Source organism: Hypanus sabinus, chromosome 1, assembly GCF_030144855.1.
Source record: "Hypanus sabinus isolate sHypSab1 chromosome 1, sHypSab1.hap1, whole genome shotgun sequence".
Classification (NCBI taxonomy): Eukaryota; Metazoa; Chordata; class Chondrichthyes; order Myliobatiformes; family Dasyatidae; genus Hypanus; species Hypanus sabinus.
The window spans coordinates 119139296-119161668 of NC_082706.1; the positions used below are offsets into that span (position 1 = coordinate 119139296).

The following is a 22373-nucleotide window of genomic DNA, read 5'->3' on the forward strand; positions in this document are numbered from 1 at the left end:
GTTTCACAATCCAAAAATATGAGGTTGTAACATACGTAACATTATCGAGAGGTAAGTTAGCCACCCTGTGAATCACAAGATCTAAAGTCTTTGGTGAGCAGAGGGGTCTGTGGATTATAATTTCATTTTTCTCACTAACTAGCTACATCTGGTCTTAACCCAAAGGCATGTAATTATAACTCAACATAACAGGCTGTCTAATCTTAAAGACATTACATAAAGTCACCAACCTTTTGCCCTTTTAATCCTATTGAGCCTGGTAGTCCATGTGATCCTGGGAGGCCTGGTTCTCCCTGAAAAGTCATTAAATATGGTGCATGAGAAACATCAGTAATGGCATTGATTAAATCAAATTCATACCTTTGTAAGCTGGAAGTTAAACAGGACTACATTGTGTCAAAATCATTGAGCATTGCCTCTCAGAAATTGTTCACCAGTTGGATACTTTGTCTCAGGATAACAAGCTTATCCACTCTTATTTACCCAACTGAAAGTAGAAGTGACATTTCTGTACTCCCTGTGGATGCTGCCATGTTATTTAACATGCACCAAGGTTTTTACTATACTTTTGTATTAGGAACAAAAAACACAACTGGATACAGATAAATGCAAGGTTTCACTGTGCATTTCAGTTTAGATGACTATATTTTATTGATGTGCAACTTGATAAACCATCAGATACAGATGGAAGCACAATCTGCAGGAGGAACTCAGTGGGTTGAGTCAGGGGAAGGAATTGTTGGCATTTTGTTTTGAAACCCTGTATCCATTGAATTCCTCCAGTGGAAATGTGTTGCTTCGGATTGCAGCATCTGCAATCACTTGTGCCTCCAACTACAGATGGGAGGGGCAGAAGAAACAATTGCTTTTAAAGCAGCAAAAAATGAATTTATATATACACTGATAATTGTGTCCAGGGCTCCCCAAGTCAAACATCCCCAGATTAATGCAAAAGATATTAGCAGCTGGATGAGCTTAGCCAGCTAGGACTATTTGCTCTGGAGTTTAGGAAGATAAGGGGTAGAAGCAATTTATAATTATAAAAGGTAGGGGAAATATTCAATCTGTATCCTAGAGTGGGAATGTCAACTATTAAAGGCTATACTTTAAGGTGAGAGGAAGGAGTTTAAAGGGGGAATTATGAGGCAAGATTTTTTTACAGAATGGGATAGGTGCCTGGAACATGTTACCAGGGTATTTAAACAGACACATGAACAGAGGATGCAGGGATAAAGAGCATCTGCAGCCAGATGGGATTAGTTAAAATTGGCATGGTCAGCACAAACATCCTGTACCAAAGGGCTTGTCCCTGTACCGTACTTCTCTATTTTCCATTAACAGATATTTAGATATGTTGGATTGATAGGGTGTTGTGTGGGAAAGGGAAGTAACAGCACTGGGGAGATTTCCTCAGTCAAAATTATATGCAATTCCTTCATAGGTTGCTTAAATGTTATTACAGCCAGTTAATTGTTACAATAACACAAACACAATTTTCCCTCAGGGTATGAGATGACCTGGAGAGGCTGTTCACACACCACTATGGACACACAGTTGTGCACAGCCACTGATCCAAAGCAGCCTGTTGACTTGGAGATCATTAGATATGAGAATGGTCCCTATGTAATGCAGGACAGAGAATGAACAAATAGCTTTGATATTGGTTTAGTATTGTCACATCTATCAAGATGGTCTTGCATACTGTTCAGAAAAAACAAATCATTACACAATGCATTGAGGCAGAAAAAGGTAAAGCAATAACAATATGGAATAAATCAGAGTCAGAATTAGGTTTAATATCACCGGCATACTTTGTGAAATTTGTTAACGTTGTAGCCTCAGTACAATCCAATAATAACAATAGAGAAAAACCTGAATTAAAGTATACAGTACTGTATATATATTGAATTTCTATATTAAATAAGTGGTGAGGCAGTATTCATAAAAGTGTAAGGTGTAATACAGTGTAAAAGGTAGAGTACAGGCAAACAATAACATGCAAGGTCGTAACGAGGTAGATTTTGGGGCCACAAGTCCATCTTAGCATACAAGGGGTTATTGAAGAGTCTGATAACATTAGGATAGATGCCAGTCTTGAGCCTGTGATACATGCTTTCAGGCTTTTATATTTTCTACCTGATTGGGGGGGGGGGGGAGAGAGGGAAGAAGAGAGAACGTCCAGGGTGGGTGGGGTCTTTGATTACACTGACTGTGAGAAGTATGGACGATATCCAGATAGGGAAGACTAGTTTCTGTTAGTGTTGAGCTGTGTCTGCAACTCTGTTTCATTTACTTTGGAAGGTGGGCAACAGAGGGGATTTGACAGGAAAATGTAAATCTTTTTGAAGTGGGATTACCAAAAAATAAAATATGTTTGGGACCTTGTGCCTTGGACCTTCTAAAGTAAAGATGTCAAATCTCTGGCTGACACATGCCCATGGAAATTGATCAGCCTGTCATTGGGAAGTGATTAAGGAGACACCATAATCAGCTGGGATTCTGGAAAAAACAGCAACCTGTAAGCGTTTTGAGATTTTGGGAATCCGAAATGAAAGAATTTATTGAGTAAGAAGAATGTGAACTGACTTTTTCAGGAAAGCATATGTTTCAAAAGTCTTCCCTTACCTTTTGTCCATTAAGACCTGTGAGGCCTGGACTTCCTGCTTCTCCCTATTAAAGATAAGTAAAACCTAAGTCAGCAACTCTACTGCCATGCTGATAATTATCTTCCTCATTATTTACAATAACTAACAACTTTCAGTAAATAAATCCACATTCACATCTTCTCCCTTACCTTTTCACCAGGCCGCCCTGGTAAGCCATCTGGGCCTGGCTCTCCATCTTGCCCCTGAGTTATTGAAAAGGGTAATCAGAATGAATATTTCAGCATTGCTTGGAATGAATGCCCCAATCCGAATGGCCAATTTAATTTGTCAAAGAAAGTTGCTCCCTTATATTTAATTTCCAGAAGGGAATAAATCATTAATTACTTGCCTTAACTCCTGGAGGCCCAGGTAAACCATTTTTCCCATCTATTCCAGGTGGACCCTGAAAATATATCAATTAGAAATGCATCAAAATATGACTAATATGGGATTATTTAAACAAAATGGATAAAAGCAACCACAATCAAATAACTTGCAAAAGTTGTTATTCCATTTACATTATCTTCTGTTAGCAAGATTGTCCTTATTAATCTCAGGGCAAAAGCATTTAAAAACAAATCTTTTCTTTGAAGCAAGCTAATAGTTTTGTTTAGAAGGTGACAATATAGCAATGTGTTAGATTTGCCAATTCCATGTTCTGAGCCGTTAGGAACTACACTGCAGAAGTATACATTTCCAATGGCAGAGTTGTAATGGAATCAAAGTGAGACTTTCCTTTACTCCTGGATCCCCTGACAAGTTTTCTTTTTCAAGAGTTTCACATTTTGTGTCAGTGGGACTGTTAAAAGACTCCTGAGTAGAGCCAGGCCTGTTGTTCAACCGCTTATGCTGAAGCATTTTTGAAAGCAGCTCTTAGCAAACATTACACTTTCTAGGGCTCAAGGCCTAATTTAGGCATTCACCTTTGTGTAAACCTGTGGTGAACTATGTGCCTGTCGGGACACGCCCCTGCTGACTGCTCCTGTGGCTCCTCCCACAGGCCCCTGTATAAAGGAGACCTGCGGCCTGACGCTCGGCCTCAGTCTCCAAGACCTTGTATGATAGACACTCACTCCTGGTTCCTTCTTCCAGTCAATAAAAGCCGATATCTCGCCTACGTCTCAGTGTGAGTTATTGATGGTGCATCAAAACCGAGCACAAAGTTTCCCACAAATTTGCATGGAAAAGTAGCCTTATTCTACTTTACCCACCCTTGCCTCTTCATAAATAATTGAAGATGAAATAAGTATTTGACGAGACAGTAAACTGCTGCAATGCAATGTATCAAAAGATGAGAAGTGGAAGGAAACTAATAGATCTATTGTAGGTTTCTGCAAATGGAACAAAGTGAGGCGTTTTATGACTAATGAAACCTATAGAAACAATTTATTGAACTCCAAAACCTACACAACAAAAATTCTCTAAAAACCTTTTACATAATAATGTCATCACATCAGACCAGCCTCTTAAAGCGAAATCCCACCTTAATGTTGGTTGTTGTGAACTATGTACATTTCTCCCAAGTACTTTACTCTATACTGTTTCTGGATGACATAGATATGATGGGGCTTCTGTGCTGGAATTGTACTATGAGATCAAGCTCTGCAAATTAGAATAAGCAGCAATGTGCACAGAGATTTTAAGTTTTCACTAGGCACATTAAGCATAAACTGATTCATTTGCACATGCATTCTTAAATGCTGAATGATTTTTGCTGTGTGTTTGTGCGTCTGCATCTCAGCAGTCTCTTTACTCACCCTCTGTGCACATGACACCGGCAATGATTGTGTTAACACAACAGAATGAAATGTCTCTGGTATTTTATTGGAATTAACTCACAAAAATAAACAGCTTAATATTTTGGCTAATTATATCAATGAAGTTAATTCTTCTATGCAAATCAATGATGTGTTACTAACATTACACAGCAAAGTTTTACACCCTTTCTCCTCCCTTCTTTGTGCTTGAGGATTGCTTACCGGTTTTCCTATTGATCCTGGCTTTCCTGGAAATCCAATTTCACCTGGTAGCCCCTAACACATTGAGATAGTTAATTATATGGCTTCAAATTCATGACATCATCAAATGAATAAACAGCATCAATACATCTGTGGTTGAACTTCCCCAAAAGGGAAGTGGAGTTCCTGACACAAGATGTACCTCTTAGTATTTATCCATGTTAAACAATGAATGTGAATATTCTTTGCCTTTGAGAGAATCCATGTATTTCCTTCCCCACCCCCCAAGTATAGAAACTTAAAACCATACTTTATTTCTTCAAATCTATACAGCATAAATATTAGCTGTGAAAAACTAATATTAGCCCTAGGCATGTACTGGATTAACCAATAAAACAGTGAAGTTAATGAAAATAAATTTAAAGATATAAAATATTCTGTTATTCCTCCATATCCTTTTAAAAATTGCACAAAACATGCCTCTTCACTTCAAGAGTTAGCTTACATGTATGGAGAAGCTTTTATACAATAAAAGAGGAAGCCCCATTCTAAATGGTTCAATTTAGAAAATAATTTGCTGATGTTGGGACCAATGAAGTATGTTGCTATTTTGCATAGTAAAATTCACCAGAGAGAGAGGACCTGTGGCTAAACATGCAGAAGTTGTTGGGTGAGTTATACTACTGCACAATTAAGTTTGCAAAAACGTAATCTTCTTGTCCAATTGAAATGCTCTGAATAGTATGGAGTAGTCAAACCTGTGCAAACCAAATTCATTAATGTAAATGAAGAAGCTCTTTACAAGTGGCATTAGAAAAAAAATAACTTCTTTATTTGGTGTTTATCCATTCATAATTTTCATGCAATTTTTTTTAAAATATTAAACTATTTCATAAAGTTGTTTCAAAAATGTAAATTTGAATTTGACATGCCAGTTTCTAATTTTGTTTATGCACAGCCCATGTCACAGAAGCCTGCCCTCTGTCCATCTTGTGTGTTTACAAGTGTTTTTCTCCCATTTATGTTCTATGATGGAGAAGAATTCCCCAGGTACACAATACTCTAATAATCAAATGTAAAATGGAAACGTGCAAGAGACTGGGAAAAGGAGAAAATCACACTGTTCTCATGATAGAATTTAACACAGTTAATGTTGACAACAAAGCTTAAAGATTTCTCCCCAGATTCAGTGATGAAAGTTTCAAAAGCACCAGAGGTAAAGGTAGGCTTAAAAATCTTGACCTTGTGCTTTGTACAATTGGTTTTCCTCAAGGAAATCAGCGGCCACATCTATCTAACGGCAGCTTCAAATTCTTCATTCACATTTTTCACTGTGTGATGTACAGTAATTTTGTTTTGAGTATCAGGTTTGAAATGCCTGTTCTGGTGATGTACTAATCTCAGCCATTCACATGTGAACACATCTTCCTCCAACCACAATCCCATCCCCCTTGGATGCCAAATATTTGGGAGTATACTGCATAGAGTTTCAAATTTTAAGAAAACAGATGATTTTGCTTTTATTTTTAAAATGTCTCTTTACTTATTCTTTCTGCCCTTTTATTGGTCTCATTTGAGCAAACCCTTCTCTCATTATTTCAGTTCCAAATTTTGGCTTTTGGTTAACTATTTCCAATTTGCACACTTTTGTTCCAGCTCCTATATAGTTCATTTCACAATTCTTTGACTGGATGGATTGAAAAGATAGTTAGTTTACCCTACTTGTTTTAGTTTCAGATGCCTAGATTCTCCTCTCTGTCACATTACTGGTTTACTCATACTTTAATTTACACCACAAGACATAGGAGCAGAATTAGGCCATTCCATCATAGATGATTTATTACGCATCTCAACCTCATTCTCCTGCCTTCCCCATATAACATTTGAAACCCTGATTAATGAAGAAACCATCAACCTCTGCTTTAAATATACTCAGTGACTTGGCCTCCACAACTGTCTGTGACAATAAGTTCCACAGATTCACTACTCACTGGCTAAAGAAGTTCCACCTCTCCTCTGTTCTAAATGGACATCCCTCTATCCTGAGGCTGTCTTACAGTCCTAGACTCCCCCACTACCTCTCCATATCCACTCTATCTTGGCCTTTTCATATTCAATAAGTTTCAATGAAACCCTCATTTATTCGTCTAAATCCAGTGAGTACAGGCCCAAAGCCATCAAGTATGCCTCATTCATTAACCCTTTCATTCTGGAATCATTCTCGCGAATTTCCTCTAAGCCTTCTCTAGTTCAAGATATCCTTTCTTAGATCAGGGGCTCCAATCTGCTCACAATATTTACTGCAGTCTGACCAATGCCTTATAAAGCCTCAACATTAAATCCTTGGTTTTATATTCTAGTCCTCCTGAAATTAATGCTAACGTTCATTTGCATTTGCTAGTATATTTCCTGTAATACCATGGGCCTCGTGTATGGCAGCTTGTCAAAGACTTTATGAAAATCAAAGTAAGCAACCTCCACAGACTTGCTTTTGTCTATCATGTCTGTTATTTCCTCAAATAATTCCAACAGACTAGCCTTAAGAAAACTAAACCTGGCTTTGGCCTATTTTATCATCTACCTTCTAGTGCTCCGAAATGGATTCCAATATCTTCCCAACCACTGAAGTCAGGCTAAGTGACCCTTAATTTCCTTTCTTCAGCTTCCCTCTGGTGATCCTTCAGCTACCTTGGTCAGAACCCTGGGGAGTATTCCATTCGGTCCAGGTGCTTTATCTATGCTCGGATCTTTCAGCTTTACAAGGACCTTCTCCCTAGTAATAGCAACTGCCCTCACTTCTGTCCCTGGACACTCTTGAATTCTGGCATACTACCTGTGTTTCCCACACTGAAGACTGGCACAAAATGCTTCTTAAGTCCATCCACCATTTCTTTGTTCCCATTACTCCAGCATCATTTTCCAGTGGTCCCATATCCACTCATGCATTTCTTTTACTCTTTTTATTTCTGCAAAAATGTTCTTGGTATCCTCTTTTGTATTATTGGCTCTTTGATGTTTTATCTTTTCTCTCCTAATGGTTTTTTAGTTGATTTTTGTTGGTGTTCAAAAAGCTTCCCAGTTCTGAAATTATTGCTTTATTATTTGACCACTTCTGCTTTTATGGTGCTTTTGACTCCCCTCATCAGCCATGGTTGCTTCATCCTCCCTTTAGATTACTTCTTCTTGAAATGTGTCTTCTGAATTGTTCCCAGAAATTCCAACCATTGCTGTTCTGCTGTCATCCCTGCCAGTGTCCACTACCAATCCACTTTGACCAGCTCGTCTCATGTCTCTGTAATTCCCTTTGATCCACTGTAATAGTGATACATCTGAATTTAGCTTCCTCCTCTCAAGCTGCAGGGTGAATTCTATTACATTATGATCACTGTCCCCTAAGAGTTCCTTTCCTTTAGGCTCACTAATCAAATCTGGTTCCATACACAATGCCTTTGCCTTTTTCATAGTAAGCTGGACCCACAAGCTGCTCTAAAAAGCCATCTCGCATGCATTCTTCAAAATCACACTCTATGGATCCAGTGCCAATCTGATTTTCCCAGTCTTCCCGCATGTTGAACTCCCCCATGACTATTGTAACATTGTCCTTTTCACATGCCTTTTCTACCTCCTCCTGTAACTTGTACCCCACATCCTGCTTCTTTCACTCATGGCTTAGTGATGCCCACAATGTCATACCTGCCAATCTCTAACTGCACTACAAGATCATCTGTATATGGTGTGCATTCAAGTATAACATCTTCAGTCCTGTATTCATGGCCCTTTTTGATTTTTTCCCCATGTTACAGTTCAACTCATCCCGGTGACCATAACATTGCCCTATAATCTGCCTGTCATTCCTCACAGTCTCACTGTAAACTACATTGAATTGCGTATCAACTACCCCATCCCCAGCCTAACACTGAGTCATTCACATCCCCCCCTGGGCCAAATTTAATGCATAATATATTGTAAGTAAATAAGAAATCAAGTGCAAGTTTAACTATTGGCATCAATTTGATGGCCTACATTTTTCAGTTTGGCAAGAATAAACAATGTTTTTTAATGATAGTTAATGCTGACTACTTCTCTACTATGATAATACTTCCCTTGGTTGGATAAATGATCTCTATAACCCTTCTTACCTGTTCTCCAGGATGTCCTGGTGCTCCTGGACTACCAGCTTCTCCTTTAATACCCTAAATAAAAGATACAGAGCAGATGTTTCATTTCTCATTTCCCCAATAACTCACAGAATTAACTTGGTGAATAGTTGAGCCCTCAAACTATTAGTGTCACTAGCCAAATCCATGGACATCTGACCACAGCCAGGACCACAGGAGGGACATCATAATTGGACTCAGTGTCTGGGTTTTGTGAAGGTGAATCCATCCCTGGTCAGTGACAGTGCCAAGAAGGGATATTTATGTGGGTCTGTTACATAGAAAGACATTTGAGCTGGGCTGTGATAGGTTGAAAGGCTAAAATACTGTACAAATATTTAAGTTACTATATCACCCAGACCAATGTCACAGTGTGAAATCAGCACTTGCCCATCAGGCCATTTGACAATCAACATGTTATGGTTAGGAGTGAAAACAAAATGTGAGAGATCAAAATACAATGAATAGTTATCCGAAGAGCCATTGCAAGGGTTTGAAATCCATTTCAAGATAAGGTTTATTGGGGCTATGAAGATTTTGTAAGAAAGGACTACAGGCCTCAATTTCTGTGTTCAGAACTTCCAGCACTCACTCAACTACTCAAGTCTACACACTTGAAGGGAAATTAGTAATGGTGAATGCCACAAAATTCTACGATAGAATGGAGATAGACCTTGACCACTATCCCAATTTTTACCACAGCCAGTTATAAGGAGGTAAGAATTCATAACAAAGGGTGATGGCCTTGAGGATAGTGGACAGTGACCAGGGCTGAGCGAGGGAGCAGTTAACAAAGGAATGTGCAAAAGTAATGGGCCACATACTAAAGCAGCATAAGCTGTGTGCTTGGAAGTAGACTGTGAACTAAGGAGGGGTGCAGGGCAATGAGCAGTATAACAGGTAGGGTGAAGCATGAACTAGCTTCGTTTGAAGGCAGCATGAACTGCAAAGGGAAAGAAGTAGAGGGAGGCAGAGGGAAGCGCAGAGATAGCAGGATGATCCAGAATGGATGGGATAAACTGGGTGATGGCAGGGAGGAATACAAGCACACTTGAAACTGCAGAGGCAGGACTGAGCTCAGGCAGACCTGAAAAGGCAGAGGGGAGCAGCGAGCTCAGGCAGGCCTGAAAGGGTAACAATCTAGTAGGCCAGCAGGGGAGATGGACTGTGTGAATGTGTAACTAACCAATGAATGCATGAAAGTAATGCAGTGCAGAGTAAATCAGGAAGAGCAGTGTGATAGGATTGGATGGGATAGTGTGAAGAGGGTATGCACACTGCAAGCAAATCAGACATAATGGGATTAGTATAAAGGTGGCACTGACAGGGTAGGTGCAAGGACCTGTTCCTGTGCTGTGAATTATTTCTGTGGGAACAGCTTGGTTTGCAATCCTTGACCATGTGATGGCAGCATTTCCATTGGAGATGATAAGCCTTCCTTTACATTTATAACTTCCACAAGTTTATGTAATTTGTTCAAATTAAAAGTTTTCCTCACATGATAATTGTGATTTTTTTTTTGATAGATTTAAAAAAAGAAAACAGTTTGGGCTCCATTCACTGTCATTTTGTAAAATAAGAACATTACAAAGTGATGTAACAATTAACATGGCATCATAATACTAAAGCTACAACCAAATGCTTGTTTTTCCATTCTGTGATAAGCAGAGTTGCTTGATATATTCTTGAAATATCAACATCAAGCACTAATATCCCAGCACCACAGTTTCTCTATTCACTCCTGCAACATGCTTGCCCCAATTTCAGAGGTCACCCTTGTGGCAAAAGTGAGATTGTTAATACTAATTGAAGACTAACCAGAAAGACTTTTCATCCTCAGGCCCAATTGTTGGTATAATCCCAACAAGGACCTCCCATGAAATACATTAATTTCTTTGTTCAATTTCTTGCACACAAAATAAAGCAGCAGTTTTAACCAATAAGTCAAAGTTGACTCTGAAGTAAGTTGCTCCATAGTTTTCAGTAAAACAAAAGCTATCTTGTTATAAATCGTAGTTCATGCTATAAATCAAACTGTATTAAGCAGATTTAAATCCAGCTGTCATGAGCCCTGCAGGCCTGTGCACCTGTATGTTATTTGTTAATTGTTGCCTTATCTGAATCGTCAAGCCTTTTTGCATTCTGCTTAATCTTGTCAAGTTTATTTTGACTGGCATGGGTTTTCAGGGTACAGTGATTATTTAAAGGGTACTCCCAATTTGTGAAACACAGGGTCCTTGTGCTTCAAGAATGATTCGGCTCACAATGTCAATCGGTCAAGCCACCAATGTTCCATTGGCTCTCCTGTGATTAAACTCTTGTTTTTGTCTCTACACAGGAGTCTGTTGCTCCTCCGCACGTGAGTTCAGTCGTCTGTCAGTGCGTCACCGTGACACCAGGATTCTGATTCATAATCACACCGTAGTAGTGTTAACACACTTTAGAAGTAACAGCAAGGCCATACTCTGTAAATAATATAAAGCTGTGGAGTTTAGTACTCACGGGGTCTCCAGTGATTCCCTGTAAACCAGGCAGGCCTCGGTCACCCTTTCTTCCCTAAACGGAACAGCAGAAGACTACAAAATCAGTGAGAGAACAAAGCAGGCAAAACATTACATATGAGGGAAGAGAGAGCAACTTTGAACGAGGCATTAAGGGATTTCATTCTGCATTTGCAACAGCAGTGCAAGACAGGAGAAAGCAATAATTCACATTTTCATGATATGCAGGTGAAATCTGCACAACATGGAGTGTTTGGTTGGCTCAACTGTGCAGTCTCACATTTACACTTAGGCAGCCTTCCTCTGATCATTCTTCATTCAACTACACAAACAGAACTAAATATTCCTTGCTGTTATGTCTTTGACTACCTTCACATTCATGCATTTGTATGACTAGTCATAACATTTCATCGCTTAGCAACAAGGACAGACCGACAGTTTGGAAGGAATTGCGAGACTTGTTGGAACATACAGTGCAACACTAACTTGTGATATCACATAATCTTAGAAGTGTTAGCCATGATAAAAATGACTGAATTTTGAAATATATTTATTGCACAGACATAGGCTACAAATTGATAAAAACTGGTCTACAAAAATCTTAAAGAAAAGCTTAACATTGAGTGCATGGAGACAAAGTACAAACAAGAGAAAATCTGCAGATGCTGGAAATCGGAGCAACACATGCAAAATGCTGGAGGAACTCAGCAGGCCATGCAGTATCTATGGAAAAGAGTACAGTCAATGTTTTGGGCCAAAACCCTTTGGCAGGACTGGATAAAAAATTTCAAAGGTGGGGATGGAGGGGAGAGAGAAATGCCAGGTGATAGGTGAAACTATTAACCTCCTAGCTCTTTGCTTCTTTCCTCCCCCTCCTAGTTTCACCTATTGCCTCACCTTCCTTTCTCCCCTCCACCCACCTTTCAAATCTACCCCTCAGCTTTTTTTCTTCAGTCCTCCCAAAGAGTCTTGGCCCAAAACGTCAACTGTACTTTTTCCATAGATGCTGCCTGGCCTGCTGAGTTCCTCCAGCATTTTGTGTGTGTTTTTCCAGAGTCAACACATTAATCTGGTGAACTCAGGAGTTCACTTATGTTGATCTGGGATATTGTGCAGATTGTTCCCATTAACACCCCATCAAGATAGTAACATAATAATTATTTCTGAGAAATCAGTAAGCTTATAAGGAAGTGCTGGAAACATCACTGAGTGAGACATAGTGAACCATTAGGATTTCCAAGTAATCAGGCGGCTAATTATTAGAGAATTACTGTCAGTTCTTTCTGTTTCACTGTATTTTTACAGTGAACAATACAGACAGAACAATAATTTTCTATCATACACACTAGCATGGGCCATTGATTTTAAATGGCCTATTCTGTAGTCTGCATTTTATGCTAATCATCTTTAAATTAGAGCGAGATTTTATGCTGCTCAGTTTTGAAATGTTTCTTTGCCAGTTCTATATCATTCTCCTTTGAAAGCAGTGCCTCCAGCTGAGATATTGAAGTTGCATACCACAGCACCTTGGCCAAAGGTAAGACAGCAAATACAGGGTGAGGTGCTATAGTATAGCAGGGGACTGAAGCAAATGGCATACAAGGGAGTCAGGACTAGAGATAGGCCTGACCACTGGATTTCAATCACATATTGATCAAACCCATTCCACACTTATTCACTTTCACGTGCCTGTTACCTTCCCCTGCCTTTCCTACCAACCACTAACCTTTGAACTCTGAACTCGATGGCTTGGGCCTAGGTAGTGAATTATTGCTCAACTCTGACCATAAAGGAGGAATTCAGGAAACATGACCAGGCCTTCTTTTGGTGCCTTGCTTTTTCTTTGTTCATTGCAAAAGAGGAGTAATCAGTCCTTTGCCAGAAGTAACAATCTTGATGAGAAAAGACCAACATTTCCTGATTCAAGTAGATTAACAGAGCACCAAAGAGCCACAAAGTCCTGATGACTCAATACTATCTCATTTTAGTGAATGAGCATATTCTGTCTCATTGGGCTCCTAAGTTTTGCTGCTGAAAATAATAGCACAATATATAAAAACAAATCCAATTTTCAGTAAAGTTGAATCTGATCTAAGCTGTCACTATTTAAAGACATCTTGTTGAATTTCACACTCCATATTCTGCTTCCAGTTGAAAGAAGGAGGAATTAATTATTTACATACCCTCTGACCTTGTGGACCTGGTTTTCCAGCGATGCCATCGAGACCAGGAGGACCCTACGATTAGAAAACAAAGCATACAATATTTTATTAATCCATTGACCTGTCTACTGCTGAAGTTCATGAGAATTGCCCCAGGGTATTTCTCTATGGATTCCCCAAGAGTACAATTATCAACCATCCTGATCTATTAAGACAAGGCATATAGTTCATGTTTCACAGCATTTTTGTTGCACCCTGCATTTTGACAGTCTTTTATTTTGCTCATTTTAGAAAAAGAGATTTTGATCCAATAGATATATCTGCATGGTCACTAGAAGAATTACAATGCTGACCCAGAAGGAAGGCAGAACTCCCTGCTGTTGTGCACCTCCCTTGATTCTTTCCAACTGAGTCCAGAAGAGGCATACAAAGTAGTTTTTGTAAACACTTGATCTTCTAACACTACATGTTACTAAAGTGGTCATTTGAGATTTTAGAAAAAAGAAATACACAAGCTTTTAACCTGTCCTCAAATTTTATTTTTGTGCATTACACAGGCAACATCACTGATTTCCCCACTCCAAAAGCTTTGTTCTTATATTATGCTGCAAAATTAGACATTGATGACACCATCAATCCCATTCTCCCATTTAATTCTCTTGTACAATAAAACAGACTCAACCTCACATGTACCTCATTCTAATTTTACACTTTGTTTACCTGCACTGCCCTTTCTCTGTAGCTTTTAAACTTTATTCTGCATTCTGTTATTGTTTTATCTTGTACTACCTCAATGCACTGTTGAAATGCGTAGATACGTATGAATGGTATGCAAGACAAGCTTTTCAATGTATCTCAGTACATGTGCCAACAATAAACTAATTCCAGTTCTGCTTCGGGATATTCTCCCTCACTTTCACATCATTTCCATCCTGACTAGCATACCAACCTTTTGTACTAATGAAAGTTTACAGGGACCAGTTAACCTACCGATCAGCACACATTTGAAAAATGGGAAGAAGTCAGGGCACCATGCAGCCACGCCAGGAACTTACTAATTTGATCAGACTTCTGGATCACACCTAAGTCACTGATACTGGAGGCATCAGAATTATCTGCTGTGTGCCATGTCACTCCACTATCACTTCCATGTCGCTTTCTAGGAGCAGCCCCATAGATTATACCTGGCCATCTGGTTAATTACACCTTTGTTATTATAGCGTTTTCTTCTGCAGTTTAACATCAGCTTAGAACCTGATTCTAATCACTTGATTATGGTTTCCTGGCAATGGTTTAGCAGGAATTATATGACACTCTCTATCAAGTAAACACACACAGAGTCGATGAGAGGAATTGCGCTTTCATTTGAATAATAATTCAAGTCTCTTCTTTGTAAACAATAAACTAAACTTACCACAGGTCCCTGAGGACCTGCTACACCTGGAAGGCCACGAGGTCCTGGCTCACCCTAGAAAGGGAAAACACATTATATTTAGAGTCATAGAGTCATTCACGCTGAAGAAGGCCAATAGGCCCAATATGGCCACGCCAAGCACAACGTCCATCTAAGCTAGTACTGTTTGCTGTGCTCGGTTCATATCCCTCTAAACCTTTCCGATCCATGTATTGTCCATATTACAACTGCGTGACCAGATTCTGATCTAACACCATTTCTGTTTTGCAAATGACATCATCATAATGGGTTGCATCTCAAACAGCAATGTGTTCAGGAAGGAAATGGAGATAGAGAGCCTTGTGGTATGGGAAGGAGACAGACAGCTTAAAGGCAACAAGCTACTCTTTGATCTCAGCAAAACACAAGAGCTGGTCATTGACTTCAGGATGCAAGGAGTAATTTTACATGGAGTAAAATTTGTTAGGTGTGTTCAGGAAGATTTCTTGATACGATATGTAGATAAGTTTACAAGAGGAGAGGCTGTACTTGATCTGGTATTGGGAAATGGACCTGGTCAGATGTCAGGTCTCTCAATGGGAGAGCATTTTGGATATAGTGATCACAGTTCTATTTCCTTTACTATAGCATTGGAGAGGGATAGGAACAGACAAGTTAGTGAAATGTTTAATTGGAGTTAGTGGAAATATGAGGTTATCAGGCAGGAACTTGGAAGCATAAATTGGAAACAGATGTTCCCAGGGAAACATACGGAAGAAATGTGGCAAATGTTCAGGGGTATTCATGTGGGATTCTGAGTAGGTACTTTCCAATGAGACAGGGAAATGATGGTAGGGTACAAGATCTGTGGTGTATAAAGGCTGTTGTAAATCTAGTCAAGAAGAAAAGAAAAGCTTACAAAAGGTTCAGTAAAAAATAGGTAATGATAAGGATCTAGAAGATTATGAGGCTAGCAGGAAGGAGCTTAAGAATTAAATTAGGAGAGCCAGAAGGGGTCATGAGAAGACCTTGGCAGACAGGATTAAGGAAAACCCTAAGGCATTCTACAAGTATGTGAAGAACAAGAGGATAAGACATGAAAGAATAGGACCAATCAAGTGTGACAGTGGAAAAGTGTGTATGGAACCAGAGGAAATAGTGGAAGTATTTAATGAATACTTTGCTTCAGTATTCACTACAGTAAATGGCGATTGTAGGGATGACTTGCAGTGGACTAAGGAAGAGGATGTGCTGGAGCTTCTGGAAAGCATCAAGTTGGATAAGTCGTTAAGACCGGATGGGATGTACCCCAGGCTACTGTGGGAAGCAAGGGAGGAGATTGTTGAGCCTCTGGCAATGCTCTTTGCATCATCAATGAGGATGGGAGGAGTTCCAGAGGATTGGAGGGTTTCAGATGTTGCTCCCTTATTCAAGAAAGAGAGTAGGGATAGCCCAGGAAATTATAGGCCAATGAGTCTTACTTCAGGGGCTGGTAAGCTGATGGAGAAGATCCTGAGAGGCAGGATTTATGAACATTTGGAGAGGCATAATATGATTAGGAATAGTCAGTATGGCAAAGGCCTGTCAAAGGCAGGTCATTCCTTACGAGCCTGATTGAATTTTTTTGAGGATGTGACATTGAAGAAGGTAGAGCCGTAGGTGTAGTGTCCATGGATTTTAGCAAGGCATTTAATAAGGTACCCTGGGTAAGGCTTATTGAGAAAGTAAGGAGGCGTGGGATCGAAGGGGACATTGCTTTGTGGATCCAGAATTAGCTTGCCCACAGAAGGCAAAGAGTGGTTGTAGATGAGTCATATTCTGCATGGAGGTCGGTGACCAGTGGTGTTCCTCAGGGATCTGCTCTGGGACCCCTACTCTTTGTCATTTTTATAAATGACCTGGATGAGGAAGTAGAGGGATGGGTTAGTAAATTTGCTGATGACACAAAGGTTGGAGGTCTTGTGGATAGTGTGGAGGACTGTCAGAGGTTACAATGGGTCATTGATAGGATGCAAAACTGGGCTGAGGTGTGGCAGATGGAGTTCAACCCAGATATGTGTGAGGTGGTTCATTTTGGTAGGTCAAATGTAATGGCAGAATATGGCATTAATGGTAAGACTCTTGGCAGTGTAGAGGACCAGAGGGAATCCATAGGACACTCAAAGCAGCTGTGCAGGTTGACTCTGTGGTTAAGAAGGCATACAGGATGAGGACCGTTTTTTTCAAATTTTGGAAGGGCCCTTTATTTCATTCTTTATCAACTAATAAAGTTGGAGGGGTATCTATTTTTATTAACTCCAAAATCCCTTTTGTACATTTTAATACTATTACTGATTCGATTGGAAGATATTTAATGGTAACTGGTTTACCATGTGATCAAAAGGTAGCTTTGGTGTGTATATATGCACCTAATGTAGATAGTCCTGAATTTTTTAAGAAGCTTTGTTCTGAGCTACCAAATTTGAATGAATATAAGTTGATCATGGGCGGTGACTTTAATTGTTGTCTGAACCCAGCGATTGACAGGTCATCAACCAATCCGTCACTTCCTAATAAAGCGGCGGCTTTTATTAATTCTTTTCTACTAGAATATGGCCTGGTCGATATCTGGAGATATGAACACCCTAACGACAAAGAGTTTTCTTTTTCCCCACACATTCATCATAAATACTCTAGAATTGATTACTGTTTTCTAGACACACGTTTGTTTCACTCCATTGTTGAGTGTGTGTATGACATCATTGTGTTGTCGGATCACGCGCCTTTGAAATTAACCCTGAAGCTCTCGGATAGCTTTTTGAAAATGTCACAGTGGAGATTGAATCCCATATTGTTAAAAGATCCAGCTTTTGTTAGTTTTATTAAAGAGCAAATTTCTATATTTTTTGAATTTAATACAACTGAAGGAATGTCAAATTTGGTTATATGGGACATGATGAAATCTTTTCTTAGGGGACAGATAATTTCATACTCAGCAGCTTTAAGAAAGAAAACTAAAGCAGAACTGTCAGTGCTTACTAATAAAATTAGAGAGATAGATAAAGCGTATTCAGTTAAACCTACTGAAGATCTATATAAAGAAAGGATCGAACTTCAATTACAATATGATTGGCTTCTGACCTTTCCTATCGAACAGCAAATTCTTAAATCTAAAAGTCTATTTTATATACATGGAGAAGTCAGGTAAACTTTTGGCTGGTCAGTTAAAGGCTGGTATGGTTAGAAGACAGATTTTAAAAATTCATAGAGCAGATAGAATTGAAACCTTAGATCCTTATGAAATTAATAAGATATTTATGGATTTCTACTCTAACCTTTATAAATCTGAATTCTCTGACAATAGTATTATTATGAATAGATTTTTGCAAAAATTAAATATACCCAAAATCTCAACTCAAGATGATGATATTATTAGATGCACCCCTCAAACAAGAGGAGATAGCTAAAGCTATATCCTCTATGCAATTAGGGAAAGCTCCGGGACCAGATGGTTATACAGTGGAATTTTACAAGACTTTCCATGAAATGCTTATACCACATCTTCATCAATTTTTTACTGATTCGATACCCTCTGGGAATTTTCCAAAGGCTTTTTATGAGGCATTAATTTTATTGATTCCTAAGAAAGGAAAAGATTTATCGGAATATGCATACTATAGACCTATTACTTTACTGAATGTAGATTTCAAAATTCTCTCTAAGCTTGTAGCCAATAGACTTGAGAATATTTTGCCTACTGTTATCGCAAATGAGCAAAATGGATTTATTAAAAATAGGTACTCACATTTTAATATTTGAAGACTGTTAAATATAATTTATTGCTCCTCAGTTAAAGAATCTGAATGTATTGTGTCCCTGGATGCAGAGAAAGCTTTTGATAGGGTGGAGTGGCCTTATCTGTTTCAGGTTTCAAAGAGGTTTAATTTTGGTCCAGGATTTATTTCCTGGATTATACTGATTTATCAAGCCCTGGTGGCTGCGATTATAACTAATAATCAAAAGTCTCCTTATTTTAGATTATATGGAGGAACCCGTCAGGGTTGTCCTCTCAGTCCTTTATTATTTAATTTGATTTTAGAACTACTTGCTATCGCTCTTAGGGATTCTAATTCTATGCGGGGTATTAAGAGAGGGGATAAATTACATAAGGTTCTGTTATATGCAGATGATTTATTAGTTTACATTTCAGCCGCTTAGAAATCTATTCCTTTTATGTTATCTATATTTACAGAATTTAGTATTTTCTCTGGATATAAACTCAACTTACATAAAAGTGAACTATTTTCTATTAATAATTATTCTGATTATTATGATCAAATACCTTTTAATATTGCTAAAAACTATTTTACTTACCTTGGTATTAAAATTACTAAAAATTTTAAAGACCTATATAAGTATAATTTTTCCTCTCTAATTGAATATACTCAACAAGGGCTTTCTAAGCGCTTTCTATGTTGATGTTATTAATTGGTTGAATAATTGCTATAAAAATGGTTATTTTACCGTAATTTTTATATACATTTCAAGCAGTTCCATCTTTTGTTCTGAAAATATTTTTTGATAAAATAGATTCTATGATCCTGTCATACATCTGGAATAATAAAAGCTCCAGAGTGAATATATTTATTGTAAAAATCAAAAAAAGATGGAGGACTGGTGCTACCAAACTTTAGATTTTATTATTGGGTAATTAATATTCATTATATCACCTTCTGGATTCATGGTATAGATAAACAGGATTGCCCTTCGTGGTCACATTTGGAGGAGAATTCGGTAAGGGGGTTTTCTTTAGCTTCCTTATTGGGATCTCCTCTTCCCTTTTCATTCTCCAGGATAGGTAGACAAGGTCTTAGTCCTGTTGTTAAACATACTTTAAAAATTTGGTTTCAGTTTCGTAGATTTTTTGAATTAAATAACTTTGTACTCTCTAGTAATATCTATTCTAATTTTTTTTTTAAACCAACTCTGGATAAGGCTTTTTTAACATGGAAAACTAAGGGAATAAAAACTTCTTTAGATTTGTTTTCAGAGGATTGTTTAATGTCTTTTTCACAGTTAATGGATAAATATGATATATCTAGTAAACTTTTTTTTAGATATTTACAAGTTAGGAACTTTTTACGTGATTTTTTTACCGAACTATCCATTGGCTTATTCACCAAATTTGGTTTATGCTATTTTTCAGCTTAAACCATTTTCAAAAATGATTAATAGCTATTATTTATAAACAGTTAATGAATGTACGTATGACACCTAATGATAAGGTTAAATGTACTTGGGAAATAAAACTTCAACATTCACTTTCAGATGATCAATGGAGTAAAATTTATTATCTGGTTAATAATTCATCTATCTGTGCACGTCACTCCCTAATTCAGTTTAAGACAGTACACAGGGCCCATATGTCAAAAGATAAATTAACACATTTTTTTTCTTATATGAGCCCCACCTGTGACAGATGCCACGCTGAGGTGGATACTTTAACTCATATGTTTTGGTCCTGTGTAAAATTAAATAATTTTTGGAGGGATGTGTTTAGAATATTATCCAAAGTTATAGGTGTGGATTTACAACCCAATTCACTTACGACAATCATTGGGTTTATTCCAGAGGAAATAGGAAGAGTTCCTGCTTCTGCTCAACATGTGACAGCCTTTTCAGCTTTGCTGGCTAGGAGAGCTATCTTGTTATACTGGGAAGATTCTAATCCACCTACCATTGTCTCTCCTCCATTATGTCCTGTTTAAGTTTGGAGAAAATTAGAAGCCAGACGTTTGACACATCTTTTAGTTTTGAGCAAGTCTGGTGACCCTTTATTCAATATTTTCATATGATTTAAATTTTTTCTCTCTTTTTAAATTTTTTTAAGGAAAAATTTGCCTTATCCTCGAAGGTTCAGAGGTGACTGGAGGGATGTTTTCTTTCTTCTTTTTTTCTAATTTTATCCTCAAATGGACTTTCTTTTTTGTTGTTTTTAGGTTAGTTTAGTGGGTTTTTTCCTTAGTAATAAAATTTCCAATCTTTTTCTTCTCTTTACGATTTGTCAAGAGGAGTTGTGGTTTCTTGTTTATATACTATTTATAACAGCTTAACACTACACTTAATTGACCTTGACAGTATATATTTTTTGTTGATTCTACATTTTTTGTATTATGCGTTTGTTAAAGCTTCTCCTCTGATTTGTATTTTTTCTCTGTTGAAAAATCAATTAAAGAAGATTGAAAATGAATGAAGAAGGCATACAGTGCATTGGTCTTCATCAATCGTGTGATTGAGTTTAGGAGCCGAGAGGTAATGTTGCAGCTATATAGGACCCTGGTCAGACCCCACTTGGAGAACCTTGCTCAATTCTGGTTGCCTCACTACAGGAAAGATGTGGAAACCATAGAAAGGGTGCAGAGGAAATTTACAAGGATGTTGCCTGGTTTGGGGAGCATACCTTATGAGAATACATTGAGTGAACTCGGCCTTTTCTCCTTGGAGCAACGGAGGATGAGAGGTGACCTGATAGAGGTGTACACAATAATGAGAGGCATTGATTGTGTGGATGTCAGAGGCTTTTCTCCAGGGTAGAAATGGCTAGCACGAGAGGGCATAATTTTAAGGTGCTTGGAAGTAGGTACAGAGGAGATATCAGGGTAAGTTTTTTTTTATGCAGAGAGTGGTGAGTGGTTGGGATGGGCTGCCGGTGGAGGCTGAAACAATAGGTTTTTTTTAAAGAGACTCCTAGATGGCTACATGGAGCTTAGAAAAATAGAGGGCTGTGGGTAAAGCCTAGGTAGTTCTAAGGTAGGGACATGTTCGGCACAGCTTTGTGGGCTGAAGGGCCTGTATTGTGCTTCAGGTTTTCTAGGTTTTCTGTCTCATACAACTGCAACTCTTATACTCAGTCCCCTCACTGAAGAAGGCCAGCATGCCACAAACCTTCTTTACCACTCCACCTCTCTGTGAATGTACTTTGTATGCACTCCTTGGCCCTTCCATTCCACACCACTCTCCAGGGATCTCTTTCTGACTGTCAGTGATTGTTAAAATTTCTGTTTCCCCCCTGCCTACAGAGTGAGGCCCTTCAGCACAACTTGTCAAGTCAACCTAGATGCTTACCTAAGCTGGACCCATTTGCCCATGTTTGGCCTTTTTACACACACATTTCTTATACATCTTCATGACACCATTCAGCTCAATGAATCTCTGCCAGCTCTCAAAACATCCTTTCAGTCCCATTCCCCCACTTATTTTCCTATAATCTTTCTCGTTCACATACCCATCAACTCTTGCTTTATTCTCCTTCCACCCACCTACACTAAGAGGAATAACACGTCTTTGGGTTGTGGGAGGAAACTGGTGCTCGCAGAGGAAACCCACATGGTCACGGGAATATCGAGCTAACTCCACATCAACAACAGCCAAAGTCAGATTTGAACCTGGACTACGGTAGCTGTGTGGCAGCAGCACTACGTTTTGCCTTTTTTTTTGTTTCTGATATGGAGACTGCGTAAAAGTTAGAACAAAGTCCCATCAACAAAGTGCTACACCTGTAAACAATTCCACTGTAAG

General features: G+C 38.5%; 1 protein-coding gene across 1 annotated transcript in view; it reads right to left on the minus strand.

The window, feature by feature from the left end:
- Positions 1-22373, minus strand: part of col22a1 (collagen, type XXII, alpha 1) — a 256846-nt gene that overhangs the window by 78939 nt on the left and 155534 nt on the right. The window contains exons 21-29 of the mRNA XM_059988289.1: positions 14838-14891; positions 13445-13498; positions 11263-11316; positions 8743-8796; positions 4625-4678; positions 2995-3048; positions 2795-2848; positions 2626-2670; positions 231-293 (exon numbers count right to left, since the gene is read on the minus strand). Of these exons, the coding sequence (XP_059844272.1) occupies positions 231-293; positions 2626-2670; positions 2795-2848; positions 2995-3048; positions 4625-4678; positions 8743-8796; positions 11263-11316; positions 13445-13498; positions 14838-14891 (486 nt within the window). The remainder of the gene's footprint in view (positions 1-230; positions 294-2625; positions 2671-2794; positions 2849-2994; positions 3049-4624; positions 4679-8742; positions 8797-11262; positions 11317-13444; positions 13499-14837; positions 14892-22373) is intronic.